The sequence below is a fragment of the Pagrus major genome, chromosome 2, assembly GCF_040436345.1.
Source record: "Pagrus major chromosome 2, Pma_NU_1.0".
Taxonomy (NCBI): domain Eukaryota; kingdom Metazoa; phylum Chordata; class Actinopteri; order Spariformes; family Sparidae; genus Pagrus; species Pagrus major.
The window spans coordinates 6,197,585-6,214,520 of NC_133216.1; the positions used below are offsets into that span (position 1 = coordinate 6,197,585).

General features: G+C 40.2%; 2 protein-coding genes across 4 annotated transcripts; both read right to left on the reverse strand.

The window, feature by feature from the left end:
* Positions 1-374: 374 nt before the first annotated feature.
* Positions 375-5,788, reverse strand: pgr (progesterone receptor). 3 transcript variants are annotated; one of them, XM_073484520.1, is made up of 9 exons: positions 5,697-5,788; positions 4,884-5,333; positions 4,072-4,181; positions 3,090-3,206; positions 2,463-2,768; positions 2,023-2,167; positions 1,730-1,860; positions 880-1,037; positions 375-795 (listed from the first exon to the last, which is right to left on the reverse strand). In XM_073484520.1, exons 1-9 carry the CDS (start codon positions 5,786-5,788, stop codon positions 640-642), a joined length of 1,665 nt encoding a protein of 554 aa, XP_073340621.1. In that variant the 3' UTR covers positions 375-639. The 3 variants fall into 3 exon arrangements, with proteins under 3 accessions (XP_073340621.1, XP_073340620.1, XP_073340619.1); XM_073484519.1 differs by having other exon boundaries at positions 4,884-5,093; positions 5,235-5,788; XM_073484518.1 differs by having other exon boundaries at positions 4,884-5,788.
* A 2,397-nt stretch (positions 5,789-8,185) lies between these two features.
* On the reverse strand, positions 8,186-16,921 carry trpc6b (transient receptor potential cation channel, subfamily C, member 6b). The gene is made up of 12 exons (XM_073485315.1): positions 16,875-16,921; positions 13,591-14,359; positions 12,971-13,156; positions 12,698-12,862; positions 11,733-11,949; positions 10,968-11,195; positions 10,120-10,384; positions 9,811-10,006; positions 9,384-9,590; positions 9,106-9,162; positions 8,431-8,506; positions 8,186-8,334 (listed from the first exon to the last, which is right to left on the reverse strand). The coding sequence occupies exons 1-12, from the start codon at positions 16,919-16,921 to the stop codon at positions 8,186-8,188; spliced, it is 2,562 nt and encodes an 853-aa protein (XP_073341416.1).
* Positions 16,922-16,936: the final 15 nt, after the last annotated feature.

The following is a 16,936-nucleotide window of genomic DNA, read 5'->3' on the forward strand; positions in this document are numbered from 1 at the left end:
TCCCATTAACATCTGTAGTTGTGTGTATTTAGATGCAGATCTAGATTAAAAGTGTTATTATGAGAAAACACATTTAGAGCATTGTGCATCCCTGGCAGAGATGTGTGCCTTTTGAGTTATTTCTAATCAACATAAGCTCACAGTAAGTTATTTGTTTTGTTTGTTTTTCCACAAATATTTCAAAGATCGTTATCTTCTCCTCCCTGAAGTAGGTGCAGTGAGTCACTCCGCAGCTTACCCTTAAATAATTTCATCATTAGTTTGAGTGGGTGGTGTCAGTTTCTCCTAAATTTTTCTTTTATTAAGAATAAAATGTTGATGATGAACACTAAATTTTCATAGTTTCAGTAAAAAAAATATCAGTCTCTAGTGTCTCTAGTGGTTCCCAATACCTTTATTGAGCTTTACTGATTGATGCCTCTGAATTTATTATATTCATGGGAGTTCTGTACTAAAATACATTCTTTAAGGAACATGTTTCACCGCATGAAGTAGAAGAGCTTAACACCATTCGATGCAATTTGCCAAAGAAATAATGACTGACTACAAAAGCAAAGGCTGTGAAAATCCAGTAATTGACATGTCAGGAATCCAGTCACAGGATGTCTCCGCAGAGATGTGATGTCTGTGCTGGAATCGTCACTTGGTGTGGAACAAGAGGGGCCTCACCATGCCGGCCAGGACCTTCGGAAGCTGGGAGGCAATGACCTCTGACATCATCTCTGGAAACTCCACTTTCATGGCGTCTGCCTGGATGAAGGTGGTCAGACAGAACAGGTTGACCTTCTTCACTATCTGTAAGAAAGGAGACATTCATGTTTGTCTTGGTTCTCATTAAATTCGCACCCAGATTAAGACATGAATTAATGCTGTACTGACCTCATGCATGGCGTCCATCAGTTTGGTGAGGTGGTAGAACCGCTGTGAGCTGGCCACCAAGCCCTTCTCCCTGGCGTGGATAGCCTTGGTCAGCTCCCGGACGTAGTTTTGTCTCATCTCTTCAAATGCTCCCTGACTTTTGAGTCCTTCAAGAGGCACTGAGAGCAGACGGGAAAAATAATTTCAAACAATCATTTCTTCATTCAGGGTTATTGTAGAAACATGGCAGACTCCATGGAAGCAAGCCCGCAGGAAGAGCACCATGCTTAGAAGCCAATTTGACAAAATGACCAAACCATGCAATAACAACATCATGTGATGCACAGGGGCCCAAAAAGACTTTTTCCCATAAGAAGCGGCTATAAAACAGTGGGTAATTATTTTTACTTCCTTCTGTAGGTATTAAAGACTCATGAAAACACGACTCTCAGTTCCAGGTGATTGTACACTAATGAAAACAAAAGTATGACTAATATATTACCTCTGTCAATAGAGCCTCCTAAAGCCCCCTAAAATGTCACACTGCACCTTTAAATGTAGTAAAACAAAAACAAAAACACAAAAACAGTGGTGGTTTTAGAAGTAACATGCTGCTATTGAAAATAATGATTTCCAGTCAGTGTAAAACTAGGACTTCATAGCAGCCGCTACATAGATCTTTTTCAAGGTCCAGTCACCCCGTACAACACTCCCTTTATTGTGTGGCTCTACAGTAAATGGCCATCGAAGCTTCACATCTCTGTTTGCAACACTGTATACTGTACCTCGTGCAGTAAATACAAAAATGAAGGTCAACATAAGGTAAAAAAGTGAGTATCAGGTCTGATTCAGAAAGTCGCCTGTCTCTTACCTGTGTTGAGTAGTATTATGGCTTTCATGCAGAGAAATTCCTCACGGGTTACTTGAAGATTTGCAAACTCCTGGGGGATAAATTGTATCGCCAGGCAGAGGTCATAAATTGGAGATCTCCTCATTTGCTCCCTGACAGACAAAAAAACATAAAATGATTAATGTTTCTGAACAATTGTGAGCCTCTTTTTCATCCAAAATCATTGCTTTGTGAATCATTGTATCAGTGTCATTTCTACAGCTCTTCATTTACAATCAACTTGTCAAATTGCCTGTGTGATGGCGATTACTTACTGACTCAGGACCAGATCAGGTGCAAAGAATAAATATTCACTGCTGACGTTCTGAAAGGAGCGCCACCCAAGAGCGAACACCATCAGGTTCATCCACGAGTACTGGATGAGGGTCATCTGATCTGTGATATGAAGATTGCGAAACCCTTGAAAGAAAAATATAATCCTACATTAGAGAAAATTTAATTTGTCAGTCTCTTGCTCCTTTGTGGGTTTTTTTAGCATATACCATCATACCCATAATCCTCTTATTTTAACATTTCCTGTGACAATCAAATGATTTTATACAACTTGGAGTAACTTCTGTCATATCCAGTATTCATGTCATTACAAGGGTTTTTTTCTCTGAGTCAGTGTTTCAGGCTGAGACCTTCAGCGAGGCCTGCCAGTAGGTCCCCATGGCGACAACTGTGGTGACCCTGAGCTGCAGAGAGCCGTTACCTGGCAGAGACTTGGACCACTTGACGATCCACAGCAGCTGTTTCTCGCACAGCCTGTTGAGACTGTTGAGTAGGAGATGGGCAACCTCTGGCTGGCTGTTGTCGTAACCCGAGTACATGACCTCCGGTTCAATGTTTTCTAGGATATTGATGATCTGCTGGGAGAACTGCACCTCACGGATGCCTGGTATGCAAGACATGGAGTTCAAGGCCTGATTGTCGCTGGACATGGCCAAGTGAGACTGGAACATCAGGGACGGGGCCAAACCCAAGGCTTTCAATGCCCCAAAACGCTTCAACTTCCTGCCTGTGACATGAATACAAGGCCAGGTTAGATTTGTGCTCATAACACATCACAGAGATTCAGTGTCTTTCTTTCTATACTAGGTAAATTCACAATTTGAGTGGTAAAATTGCTCAAACCTACATTTGAAAAAATGAGGTTTAATATCTCTGCTTACAAAAGGATCTAGTTAAATTGAATTTCGTAAATGTCTGTCTACTGATCTTAGCACTTTTAACACTCTTTGATGCTTATCATGATTTCACATTGTGACTTGGTGCTACATGGCCAATTGATTTATTTCTACCTTAATCCCATACAAAAAGAAACCCAACCAAATGGTACCTCCGAGCATCATTCCAGCTTGATAGCACTTTCGGAGACGACACGCAGGGCAATTTTTCCTTCGGATTTTGTCCACAATGCAGTCATTTCGCCCAGCGCAGAGATAACTATGATGGCCTGTTGAGTGAAAGGGTACAGACAATGCACACAATTTTAACAGCGCTTGGTTTTCAAACATGTAAGAAGGAGGAGAGGCACATAATGAGGAGAAACATGTTGAAGGGCTCTCGACTATTAACAGAGCTTCTCCTAGACACTAAGGCAGCACTCTGAGGAGACGTCTAAAGAAGAAAATTAGATAGAGGCAAGGCTGTGAGGACAGAGTGACATGGCCAAAGTGAGACATAGTGGCTCTTACATATCTCGCATTACAAGATAACAAGAAAAACGTTCAAGATGAAGAACACGGTGAACACTGGTCAGTGTGATACTGTTGCTAATGACCTTTAACAACTACCATAGAAGGTCAGTCAAATTTAACAAGGTAGCTCCCCTTTACAGCCTGTAACCCCTCATTTAGTGTTTCATTTTTCATCGTTTTGTTAATTTGTACTGAACAATACCCACTGATATACATAAAAAACTTAATGAGGTAGCATAGTAGGCATTTTTTCATCTGCAGGCACCCTAAAAATCAAGTATTATATATGTGTGTACAATGGAATATAGTAACAACAGGGAACATGAACCAGCAGAACACAGACAAGAGAAAAAAGACACAGTGACCCAGGGTAAAATTAAGTTGGGAGAATTAAACCAAAGAGGGATGCCTGAAAGCCTGAAAAAGGCAGTCAAACTGTCTGTTATAACTAATGTCTCAGGTTTTTCCCTTTCATAACAGCCCCAGTACAGTATTTATTTGGCTAGGACAATATTTGACAGAAAACAAGTAAAAAAGCAAATTAAAAACAAGAACTTATACTTGAAATGATTTTGTGAATAAGCACCGGATAACAGCCCGGAAAAAGATCAAATAACTCACCTTCAACTGCTCTTTTAAAAAAGACTTTACAGCTCCCACAGGTTAAGACTCCATAGTGGCAACCAGATGCCTCGTCACCACAGATCATGCACATTCTCTGAGGTGGCAAACTGGATAAAGAAAAAACACACACTGATTGAGCTAAATTCATTTATAAAAATCTGACCGGACCTTCTGTCTTCAAGCTGAAAACTGTCATTTTAAAACTTACTTTCCACATCATGGTGAAAAGGTGTATGGAGTAGGAAACATTAAGAGGTAAAACATCTGAGTTTAATTATTTTGTGAGGAAAGGCAAGAGCTGATTATTGCTTGACTAAGCATTCTGCTCTGACATGAGTGATTGGCTTTTAAAGCTTTTTCAAGATGCTTCTCTCTGTGTTTGCCAGGTAAGATAATACTAAGGGACCCTGATTTTATGTTAAGATGTACAAGTGAAGAGAGAAAAAAAAAAGATTAATGGTTTTGAAGGTGCTATTTTATGAAACTTTCTGATTCCCCGAAGTGCCAAAACCAAAACCAAATGGGAGTTTGTTTGTTCCACTTTCTCAGACTCAGAAACATCCTGAGTGAGTCAGACAGTTAGTTGTACTGGAAAATACTTTGTTCAAACACTTATCTTTAATTACTATCTGATCATACATTTATGTGGGCGAATGTTCTAACACAACTGTTGTCTACTTTCCATCTTTAAACTCCAGCTGTCACACATTGAAGCATAAGTTAACGTTATGATAAAAACAGTCAGATGGAACTTTATATTTCATCTCGACAATGACTTAAGGTTGAATGTTGTAGTAGTTTACTATTACCCGAGGAATGCAGAGAAGGGTGATGGGTTCCTCTGAGACAGGGACTGGCTCTGGATCCCATCATAGCCGCTGTGTGTGAACGGGTCCTCGGTCAACGCTGCGGACTGGACCCAGTACTGAGGCTCAGCCTGAGACGTCTGCACCTGCCAACGGGGAACCTCGTTCTTGTACATCGCCAGTTGCGGGGCTGTGTGCCTGTTTGAATCAAAGCTGATGACAGCCTTCCCGGATAAACCACACCTGGAGTCTGTCCTCACCTGGCTGAGCGCCGGCTGCTGCTCTGATTGGTTCAGGTCGATCAGAAAGTTTGGAGATCCCTCCAGCCCCGGTCGAGGGCCGAGAGCGGCCGGCGTGAAGCTTGTCGACTCCCTGTCGCTAAGCCCCAGCTGCTGCTTCCTGTTGGTCTCACAGCAGCTGTCAAGAGCAGGTATCTCCGATGATGGATCAAAGGTGGGACAGGGTGTATCCATAATCACAGAAGGCTCCTTTTCATCTTTGATGAATTTACACGCTCCGGTTGTCGAGGAGAGGCTTAAACTTGCGCCTGGTAAACTTTCGGATGGGGCCACATTCGTCGCCTGGACGTTTACAAAATCTGCCCAAGGCACACTTTCACACTTCAGATATTCACTGCGTGCATAAAAGTGTTTTGCAACAAGTGAACCATCGAGTATGTCACAGTCTTTGAAAACTGCGCCATCGCCGCTTGAATTCAGACCGTGGATCAGTGTGCCAGTGTTTCCAAAATTACGCAAGGAGGAGGACATGCAAGTAAGAGACTGTGAGTCGCTAGATAATTTAGTATTACTGTACCCAGCTTCAATCAAGTTGCTTACTCTTGTATCGGTGGAATCAGCGATCGAAGTACTGATGGCGCTCATCCTTTCGTTTATTTCACTTTCCATTTTCTGAACCGCGACGCGCACTGCAGAGAGTGGAGTGCGCCAGAGGGCTGGACGGTGTGTGATAAGTTGTAGCTCAGAGACTTTCCTGTGGTCCTCCTCCTCTTCGGGGAAGGCTGTGACTTCGCCTTTCTTTCACACAAGAGTCTACTCCATAAAATTTAACAGCTGCTCAGAGAAGAAAAACAACTTTTAGCATAATGATGACGAGGCATTAAAGGTGCGCATTTACAAATTGAACCATACATATTTAAGTTAATTAGCCTACTACTATATTTATTTGTTCGGGTTGTGATGTCATGTTTCAAAGTTGAATGGATCATTAAGCTAAAAAGCCAATCCTCTAAAGGATGACAAAGTATGGAGTAACACTTCCCTTACAGCACATTTATAGAAAATTGGCCAGCCAATGAGAAGACTGGACGATGGATCACTTCAATTTCAAGGGCCATTAGTCTCCTCCCTGCTGTTCACGAATGAGGTAGTTACAACATGGTGACATTTTTGGCCAAATATTGGAAAGGAGGTGCTCATGGGAGATGAGACAATGATACTACAATGCTGTCATTAAGTTCATAATTATCCCTCAACTCATTCACAATCATCCACCAGCCCTACTGTCAAAATCTCAAAATGTATTAAAGACATGCAGCAAGTTTCAATATGTTTTCTTCAAACTATAACAAAGAAGGGTCTCAGGACAGAAGTCTGCCATTATGCTAATCATATACGTGTACATTACATTCATCCAACTCATCATTTAAAGTCAAAAGACTTCAAGTTAAAAGAACTCATGTTGTCAGTTCAAGTTCAGAAGTGGTCTGAAAATAAAAAGCTATAAACTTTAAGTTTTATCAACTTGAAACAAATGAAACGTGTGTATGTATGCTGAGTTAATTAGAAAAGATACGTTCTTTCCACTAAATTCTGTAATGACTTTTTACAGTGTGCAAGTAACTTAAATTATGTAAAGCCGAAGGTGTAAAAATAAAACTCTTAATGTTTCTGTTAGTTTCATTTTCAAATCTCTGCACATTTGCATCTATTTTTGTGGCTGCTTCTCAATTCAGACTTAATGTTTTTGCTTTGTATTGGATAAATGCACATGAACTGCATTTGATCAAGTAAAGAGTATTTACTTATGCATCGTCTGTGTGGTGGTGCTCTATATTTCTTAAGGAGTCATGACAGCATCCTAATCTCCTTTCATGTAATTTACATTTCTGTTATCCTAATTAGATAACAGAGAGGGTTTGCTATTCCAGTTAATCAGCTGAGGGAAGATGTTGTTGATGCTTGTAGTTGTGATGCACACACAGACCTTGGCCCCTTTCTCCTGCGTCATCTGTTTGATATCAGAGGGGATTCTCTGGCTGTGGCCTACATAGTTCTTGGATAAGTGTTTTTCATTCCTATCTTCATGATGTGCTTTCAAAATGCTGTAATGGCCTGGCTTTACGACAAAGTTGTAATCTGTAAATGTGATTACAACTTTGCAACAAGCAACTGTGATGCTCATGTTTCACAGTGGCAACCAAAAGCTTTTAACTCTTGTGCAATCGAGTATAAAGGCCTCATAATAGCTCTGTTCAGGGACTTGACAGCTCAAGTCTGGTGGTAGCTTTTACTCACCTGGCCTGACTTTAGTGGGAGATGAGCTGTGTCTACATGACAGGTCAGACTATTCTTAGACATTTGTCTTGCTTCACAGAATGTGTGGAAGAGAATAACAGCATCTGCTGTGACCATTTAAAAAACCCATAAAGTCCATGAGGTGAAGATAATCCTTTAATTATATCCATTAAACATTATGCTTAAGTGATCAACATTTTCATTACACACAACATAAAAAAATCAAAAGTTAATGGTCTTGTATTAAACTGGAGTCCTGCTGGATAATTTTAAGGTTACTGAAAAAAACGATTATCTCATAACTTGAGATTAACAGAAAGCTGTGAGGACAGTCATTACAAACAAGCTTTCATTTATTTTTATGTTATATCTGACTTATCAACCATTTTTTTATTATCTTAAACTGCTTTTACTCCAGATGGAAAAATCATCTCTAAATCAAAGTCTAAAAATCAGCAGTCAGTGGTGCATATTAGCATACGTAACAGAGTGCGACCATGTAAACTGTACACAAACATGGACAGGGACAAGAAGTATTTAATGACTTCTACTCCCAAAGTGATACATCTACACTAAGGAAAAAAATAAAGGATGTTAACAATATTATTATATTTAAAATACAGAATATAAATGTTTCAGTTTTTGTCCAAAAATGTGTGTTAAGTCGGTGCATAAGGGCCCTTTGACCCTGACTGAATGACTTAAAAAGTGTAGCAAGTCCAGTTAATACATGTCTAATATCTACATTCTTTAAGAAAGTATAGCCAGCTAACTCTTCTGCTCTTCTCTCTGGTGAATGTTCATGACTTCTCCCAGTTGCCTGATGAGCTTTGCCAGTGTCTCCATGTCCTGGTTCCCCCTTTCCAGCAGCTCATAGCGCAGACTGGAGATGTCCTGTTTGATCTCTTTCAGTTCACCTGTGGGACAGTAAGTGAAACAGCATCAAATGAGGTTTTGTAATTATGTGATCCAGACATGAAAAGCACTGTGTCCAGAAGACCTGCTCTACTCACCTTCATTCACTTCATCATTGTCTTTATCTCTCTGCGCTTTTAAGATGTATCTTTTGATGAGGCGATTCATTATCTTCTGTGATAAAGAATAGAAGGTTAGAGTCCCGAACTGATCAGTTATTTGTTCTTAAAAAATCACAACTGTACCGAAAATAGAAAAAGAAGAGCAGCTGTCTTATTAATTCAGTGAGCTTGTTTGATTATATTTATGATTTGACTGATACTGACACACTTTTAGCTTTGCATCTACATTAAAGATTTGACTTAAAAAAGAGTGTAAATAATGTCTTTTCAAATCAATTTGGGGTCTCGTGGCTTCAGGAGTCTTTGAATTATGCCAGTCGAGCTGAGCGGAGGCTTTTTTTTATGTTTTAAAACAAGTCCCAATCTACTTCAGGTGTTTAAGATAATGCTGTAATCCTGTTTTGCTGTGAAGCTCCAGAAATGTTTTGTGGACAATGAAACTTCACCCAACTTTCCATCAGCATGAGGCTGAGCAGAAAAAGACAGAACTTTTATTTTTGATGGAACTTTTATTGTGTCCTCCAGATATGAGGTACAACAGTCCCACTAAGTCACTAACAGTGCATCATTTATGGTCACATGTCTATGAGTATAAAACAAAAAAAACAGCTCTGTTATTAACAGGTTAATCAGCACTGAAAGCTGCTTTACTTGGTGGCGGGTTGGACAAAGTGATTCTTCCACGCACAGGTCCTCCTGTTGCCTCAACTAAGATTGAAGACAAGAAAAAAGAGATGAAGCAAAGTTAATACTTATTTTAAAACATGCTTGTAAGGGACACACTTAGACCTGCAACTCCTAAATGTGACACAAGAGGGCCCTGTAGACCAGTTAGAATATAGGTCAACCTTGCTATTCACATTCAAGAGAATGAATTTGGTAATTTCCTTCCCTTGAAATATAATTTTTGTCAGCAGCTGCTTCCTCACCTTGTTAAGCTCCATCTCATCATTTGGATTTTCCTTGCCTTTGCCTTGAGGTACATCCCAAAGAAATTCCCTTATCCCCAGCAAGAAGGAAATGACTGATGTGGGGTTGGGTACGAGGTTGAAGGGCACAGGCAGTGTGCCACCATACTCAAAGTACGAGAGCCACAGTTTAGCTCTGGCAAACTTCCACTCAACGTCAGCATCATCCTGCACCAACAGAAAGGGAAACAGTTAGGAGGGGGGAGAAACATTTGATGTGCAACAGGTGAATATTCACAGATTTAATCAAATGAATCAACTTCCAAATTATGTTAAATTTAGAAACCATTACAGGACCTTACAGCTAATTGGTCATTATCACCCATAGTAGGCTATACACGACACAAACTGGAAGAGTAATTTAGCAATGTAGATGCTGAAGACGTACCTCAATTTCCTGGAAGGAGCTGTTGAACATGGCAATGAGCATATTCAGCAGGACAATCACCATGATGATGTTGTACACCCCGTACAGAACATAGCCAATATTCTCAATGAACTTATGGTCAATGTTAATGACCACTGATTTCACTTCTGACAAGCCAAAGATGGCCCAAAATAAGGTTTTGAAACTCTCTTCGAGCCTGGAGGAATAGAGAGATGTGAATTAAACAAGTGTAGAGCAACCAATGTATTACTCTAATATTTAGCCATCTTCGAGTCTGTGTTAATGCAACAGTTTACAGTCGACACTCACGTTGTAAAGGCATCGTTGTATTTGGCTCCGAGGTAGTATGAGTACAGATTGAACATTCCCACCATGAAAGCCACAAAAACTGTTATGAAAATCACCATGAACTTAAAGATGTCTTTTACTGTTCTTCCCAGAGAGATCTGCAAAGGCCCAAAGCTCTCATTGGCTGGCAGAATGTATGCAATGCGAGAGAAACTCAGCACAACTGCAATTGCATAGAGGCCTTCAGAAATAAGCTGCGGGTCTGAGGGCATCCAGTTGACTCGAGCTGAAAGTAAACCAACATGACAGTTTGCAGTCAGTACACTTTCACTCCATTTAGATCACTGAATGTGTAGAGAACTGCTACAGCTAGTCAAATTGTGTAGTCATTTTCATAATGAATTAGCCAGAAAATCAAGTGAAGTACGTAAAGTCAAAAACAGTCAGTCAGGACACTTTACACCAGTGGTTCCCAACCTTTGTCCTTAAGGGATCCCTTTCTACCATTGAGTAAGCTGACGACTCCTGATTAAGTGACATGTTTAATGTACAGTTCATATTATATTCACTGCATAACAATAACCGTCGAGAACATCTGATAAACTGAACAATTATACCACATAATGAATGCAGTAAGTCCAGGAGGTTTGTGTAAAACAAGTGATTCTGAATTTGAATTTTGAGCAGATTAGCTGATATTTTGGAGAACTTTTTATGAAGTTTTCTTACACACCTGAAACTAAAGAAGACTTCATGAACTCCCATGAAGCCTTGGCAACCCCTAATGGGGGTCAGAACCCTAGGTTGGGAACCGGTGCTTTATGCAACTAGGCGTAACATTAATTCTGAATTCTTTAGTCCACACTTACCCAGCTGGAAATATTGTATCTCAAAGGGCAACGTCATGTTGGACAGGTCAGTATAGTGCTTGTCAACATAACACTGGGCAGAGTATGCATGCCAGAAAGCCATTAATCTGGCAATGAAAGAGGTCATAAAAATAGACAAAATACTAAAGTCAAGAAGGTTCCAGGGTTCTGAGATGTATTCCCGGATGTCCTGTGACCAAATATCTTTACATTCCTCCCATATCTTCCCTGTGGGAAAACAAATCAGACATTTTTTTGTCAGTCATGGTGTTTCTCTCTCAAATGTCAAATGAAATAATGGCTGATATATTTTGAACATGTATAAACATGATAAATAAGGCTTGCATTGATAGTCTTATCACATAGGATTTAGTAATGCTGTCTGGCTCGCCTGTAGAGCTAAGTGACAGTGTCACCTTGACTTTGGGAAGTCATTACAAGTCTGATTTATTATGGTACATGTGGTAAGAATACATAATTATCTATGCAGGCCATTTCCTAGCATGATAGATGTTTGGGGATTTATAACTCCTCAATGACTTGCAATATCCTTGACCCTGCATGCGCCTGCATGAATGATGTAATTGTAAAAAGTGTGGGAGCTTGACTTAAACTATGAGAAGGAGACAGGACTGAGTGTCAGAAAGATGGGAGAGGAATAAATTAACATAAATAAAAGATATACCAACATAGTAGAAAAAAAGATTTGACAGCTAGTTCAGATGTGTGTGAGAATTTGGGGGGATGTGTGTTTAAACTCCTGACCTATGACCCAGGATATGATGAGAATCTCCATCCAGGTGAAGGGGGTGGTTTTCATACGAAACAGCTGTGAGGGATGATCGTGGATGGTCATGTTAGGCAGCAGCGATGTTCCTCCAAACCGGTCTGCTGCATTTAGGACCAGCAGGCAAAGAAATATCATAAAGGAAGCTGCGTGGGCCACAAACTTCAGGAAAGGTCCACACACAAGTTTTCCTAACTGAAACAAGTCAGGGAATGGCAAAAAGAATACAGTTTAACATTATTTTCTCTAACAGAATATCATCTTTACACACAGAAAGAGATTAATCAAGACTAAAACACCCAACTTTCTTCTATATAGCAGTAAGCGCCAGCATGTTAAAACTAGGGCTGAACGATATGCAAAAAAAATCATATTGCGATTATTTTGACATATATTGTAATTGCAATGTGAAAAACAATTTTAAGTGGGAATTGTCATTTTTGCATTTCATTTTCATTGACAAAACATTTTTAAAATAATAATGATTTCTGCAGGGGTCTGTACTAAACAAGTATGTTTCCTTAGGTATTTTGAATATAATTTGTATGCTGGGGCATCTCTGCAGTACCACAATGCTTTATGTGTTTATGTTTTACCTTTATCATAAAATTGCTGCAATTTTGATACTGCAATTGGCCGTATAGCGATTTTGATTATATTTCAGTTGTTGTTCAACCATAGTTAAAACACAGACTTACCATTCAAGTTTTGTGACATTATTTTACAGGTTACTGAAGTCATTTAAAGCTGCATTAATCTAGTTTGATCACTTTGGAAGAACTCCACAACAAGCTGATAAACCCACAGCCATGACATATTATTGCCTTATAAAGTTTTCGTATTTTATGTTTTAGCAATATTGTCCTTTTTAAACATCCAGCACCAGACAAGGTGCAACACTGGAGTCATGCCAAATGTAAGTCTAACTTTTTTTGTGACTAACCTTACTCGATGGTGCTATCCAGTACATAAAGGCCAGGACAGGCAACCCAACAGCTACACCAAGGACAAGAAGGATTTTAACTGCTGTGGTTTGCTGACGTAGTCCATACAAGTTCTCATACCAAATGGAGAGGAGCTGTTGTTGGCAGTTTGGATGTGCCACAAACTGAGAGAAGGAGCGTAAGTGGAAGGAATTATTTGTTGAAGGTCGAATATGAACACAAGTACATCAATTCTAATCCTGGCAATGAAAGTGTTCCTCTCACATGCTTACCTTTTTAACTTCATATTTTATTGCAAGTTTTAACCTGATAAGGTTTTGTCTGCCGAAGGTTTCAGAGCTTTGGCATAATTCAGTGTCTCCATTTAAGATGGCCTTCACCTCCTCTGTGTTTCGACACAAATCCAGAAGTCCCACCACAAAGTCTTTACACTGCATGGACAGTTTCTGGTAATCATTCTGTAACACACAATGGCAACATTGTTCTTTATATGAATCACTTATAACACAAACTGTAAAAATCCTGTCATAACTGCAGATAGTAATCTTTTCCTCAACATGATGCACAGCTGTTGTCTCTGAACTCTTCAATAAATCAATAACACTTGAAGGGTCCAGTGTGCCGGATTTAGGGTTTTTTAAGAGCAGGAATATAATACAATATTGGTAGAAATGGAATATAATGTTGTGTTTTCATGAGTATAGAACCACCTGAAACTAAGAATCATCTTTTTGTTACATTAGAATGAGCCTGTCTACAGAGGGAGTTGGTTCTCGTCCACGGAGTCTGCCATGTTGCACCGGCATGTTTCTACAGTAGCCCAGAGCAGACGTACCAAAGGCTGGCTCTAGATGCTGCTAAATCCTTCACACTGGACCTCTTAAAACTGTACCTTGAACTCCTTCTCAGTGTTGGCCAGTACTGCAAGCTCATTGCCCAGCTCCAGAGCCGCCATCACAGGGTCTTCATTGGAAAGTGACAGATACGCTGGACTGGCCAGACCTTTATACGCATGGATACGGGATTGTGAGTGACTAAATGAGTCATGCTTTTGCTGCTCACTGCAAGTCCTGCACTGGCAGAAGTAGTCATGGGGCCGCTCTATACGGGCCCCCTTTGTAAGAAGTATATGCACTATTTCATACTCATGGCACTGGGAGGCCAGGATGATGGGGGTGATGTCGTGCGAGAAACGTGTGCCATCCTCATCATAGGCAAAGAAGTCATCATGTGTCTCGGCCTGACTGGGACTGTTAGTCAGCCTCTGACTGTCCACAAAGGCCTCATGGCTCAGTATGGCCTCCACTATACGGATGTAGCCTTTACTGATTGCTAACAGCAAAGCATCTCCTATTCTAGCGAGGTCTTTCTTCATAAGCAGGAGCTTTGTCACATCTAAATGCTCATTGGCAACTGCCAGCTGCAATGCATTCTGGCCCATGTAGTTCACACAGTTGACATTGAGGTCCGGCAGCTCATCTAGCATCCGCCTCACTTCAGCAATGTTACCATATTCTGCAGCATCTAAGAAAAGCTCCTCTGTCATGGAAAGGCAGGAGGAGGACTGAGCTTGAGACAGGTAACCAGCTCCCCGTAAAGCTTGTCTCCGGGGTTTGGCCATGACTGGCCGCAGCATCATGGCTCTTCCGTCATTGCTCCACCTAAACACAGATTAATATATTTTAGATCATATGACACTATATGGCTGATACCTTATCTTCGTAAATATAAATTTAGTAGGAGTTACTGTTAGTTTCTTACTAAGCAGACACAATATTTTCAGTGGTCAGCTTGTTTAGGTAAATGAGCATCAGCTCCATCTATATTTCCAAAAAGTCTCTGGGAATGAGACAAGAAGACCTAAGAAGTGAATGAACAACAGGGTGCAGTGGACAGCTTGTCCCTGCTGAATTATAACTCTCACTACATGTGTGACACCACCCACAGCTTCATCATCTGCTCTCCTTCATTTCAATGCCTGGTGCTGTCCATCCACTCAGTCTCTGTCTGATAGTTGGATGAATTTATATTGCATTTCTGGAATATTATACAACAATGTCATCAAGTGTTTGACAGTAGGTCGAGTAGTAAACTTTTATTTACAGATTCAAGTATAATGTTAAGATCATTCATTAGACTATGACCTACGATGACCATATGACAGAGACTATTTTTAATGCTAATTATGTTTTATGTCAATGTCAAACAAGTAAATCTTCTTTCTGTCCAGTAATTACATTAGAATAACGTGGTTATCTCAGGAGCTAATTACTTCAGCACAGATGATGATGGATGGTGACAACATCCCTTCATTCAATCATAATTAGCGTTAATACGATTTTACACAACTGAACAACCTGGTGAGTGCAGGCAGAGTACAGAATATGTTTTAATACAGAGTGAATTCATCAAACTATCCATCTTTGACATCTAGTCTCTCTCAGCTGAGACAAGATAAAATTCAAACTATGTCATGTTGATCAGCCAGAATGTGCAAAAAACTAAAAAAGAACTGGTATGATCACAACATGACATTTTTATGACAAGTTTTGGGGGTTTAAAAAGGCATAGGTAGCTGCTCTGTGTGGATTTACCTGCATGGATTTCAGAGAATGCCTTGCTGTTTTTGTTCTGCTGCTCTTCTTCAGCATGACAGGCAGCTGTTGGCATGATGGATTACAACACTGGCACTTCCTGCACTACTTTAATGATGTACTGTGTGACAGATAAGCTTCTTCTGCCGCTGACGTCATTAGGTGATTTGTGTGTATGTGCATGTGATGTTAACATTTCTAGTAACTGAAAAAAGAAATCTGTGTCACATCTCAGAGAGATAGACATCATTTAAGATGCTACATGACAAGGGCAGGCACAACACTGCAGGATGAGATCACTGAGTAATAGTCTCTTAAAGTGGGCTCCTTTCCTACATCATGGGCCTGAAGCTTTTTCCATAGAAGCCTTACCAAACATGTCATCTGCAGTATGTATTATATATGTTTCACAGCAATATGAAAAGTCAGGAGGGTCCACTCACCTCTCAGAACACTGATGTCCCAAACGACCTCACTTTCATATCAAGTCGACCCAAAATTACGTCCAAAGGCGGCCACATGCACCTCGTGTAGCCTATGTTCCACACATGTCAGCCGGCCGACCACCTGTGAGTGTGACTCTCACCCTGCGTCCCACCTTGAGTCTGGATGCTGACGGTACGTGCTGCCTCTCCACGCCCAGTGGGCGGTTTTCTAGCTGCTTTAAAGGTATCTTGTATATTATATGATGTTAGCATTTGTTGTCAGGTCCTGTTGTGGAGTTAACTGTTTATATCTCAATTTTACTTTCTTAATTTTATGTAGTATGACCGGTAAGCCCAAAAAGCAAGACACTGAAGCACTATGTCAAACTAATAGAGGATTGCATTGACCTACCTGGTTGTGTCATAAACTGAGGCACAGCTAAGGGATTATTTTCTTAGGAACTATTTGTAATTGTTGGTGTGCAGGCTGCAGGCAGCACTAATGCTCTATATGGTGTTTGACACACTGAAAATAGATTGGATGCAGTGGCATAAACAATCTGTAAAAAGCAGATTTTCCTAAATCCTCTTAACTCAAGGTGCCATCAAATGTAACATGTGATAACGACACGTGTGCCTTTATATTTTATGAGGCATCATTCATGAGCAGATATAGCCTAGGCTGTGCAAAAACAAGCCTCTTCAAGACAATTAGACAATTATGTGCTTGCAAACCGTTTAAAATGAAGGTGTATTTGCTTCTTTTACACATTTTTACGATTGCTCTATTGTGTTTTTAATTTTAGTTTTGTTTTTTATTCGTATGTTTGTGTAATTTTGAGCAGTCTGGCACAAGGATTTCCTTCTGGATTAACAAAGCTCAATCTTATCTTAATAATATCTTATACATCTGTATATTTACAGGAGCCTACATTGTAGGCCTTTTTCTTTATATGCCGATTTACATGTAAGAGCGCAAAAAGAAAGACGAGCACTAATTTAATGTCAGTCAGTGGTCATCAAGCAAAATTTAACTTCAAACCAGCATTGGTGATTGTGATTATGTTTAACCGTTGTTGTTGTTGTTATTTGTTTTTAGCTCTTTGTTTCCATCTATACTCTGCTGTTGATCAGTATTACGACACTTCCAGGTGTACCTGAAGGCCGCCTGCATGTGTTGAGCCCTGCGCCCTCTGCTGGACATTGCGGGTACAACCAT

Excerpts from the sequence above, each read along its gene's own strand:
- pgr (XM_073484518.1), bottom strand. The coding sequence starts at position 5,788 with ATGGAAAGTGAAATAAACGAAAGGATGAGCGCCATCAGTACTTCGATC. Across the intron at positions 4,182-4,883 it reads CCCTTCTCTGCATTCCTCGG|TTTGCCACCTCAGAGAATGT; the intron begins GTAATAGTAAAC and ends TTCTTTATCCAG. Across the intron at positions 2,769-3,089 it reads AGCTGGAATGATGCTCGGAG|GCAGGAAGTTGAAGCGTTTT; the intron begins GTACCATTTGGT and ends TTCATGTCACAG.
- trpc6b (XM_073485315.1), bottom strand. The coding sequence starts at position 16,921 with ATGTCCAGCAGAGGGCGCAGGGCTCAACACATGCAGGCGGCCTTCAG. Across the intron at positions 11,950-12,697 it reads GGATAGCACCATCGAGTAAG|TTAGGAAAACTTGTGTGTGG; the intron begins GTTAGTCACAAA and ends GACTTGTTTCAG. Across the intron at positions 8,507-9,105 it reads TTTGTCCAACCCGCCACCAA|AAGATAATGAATCGCCTCAT; the intron begins GTAAAGCAGCTT and ends TCTTTATCACAG.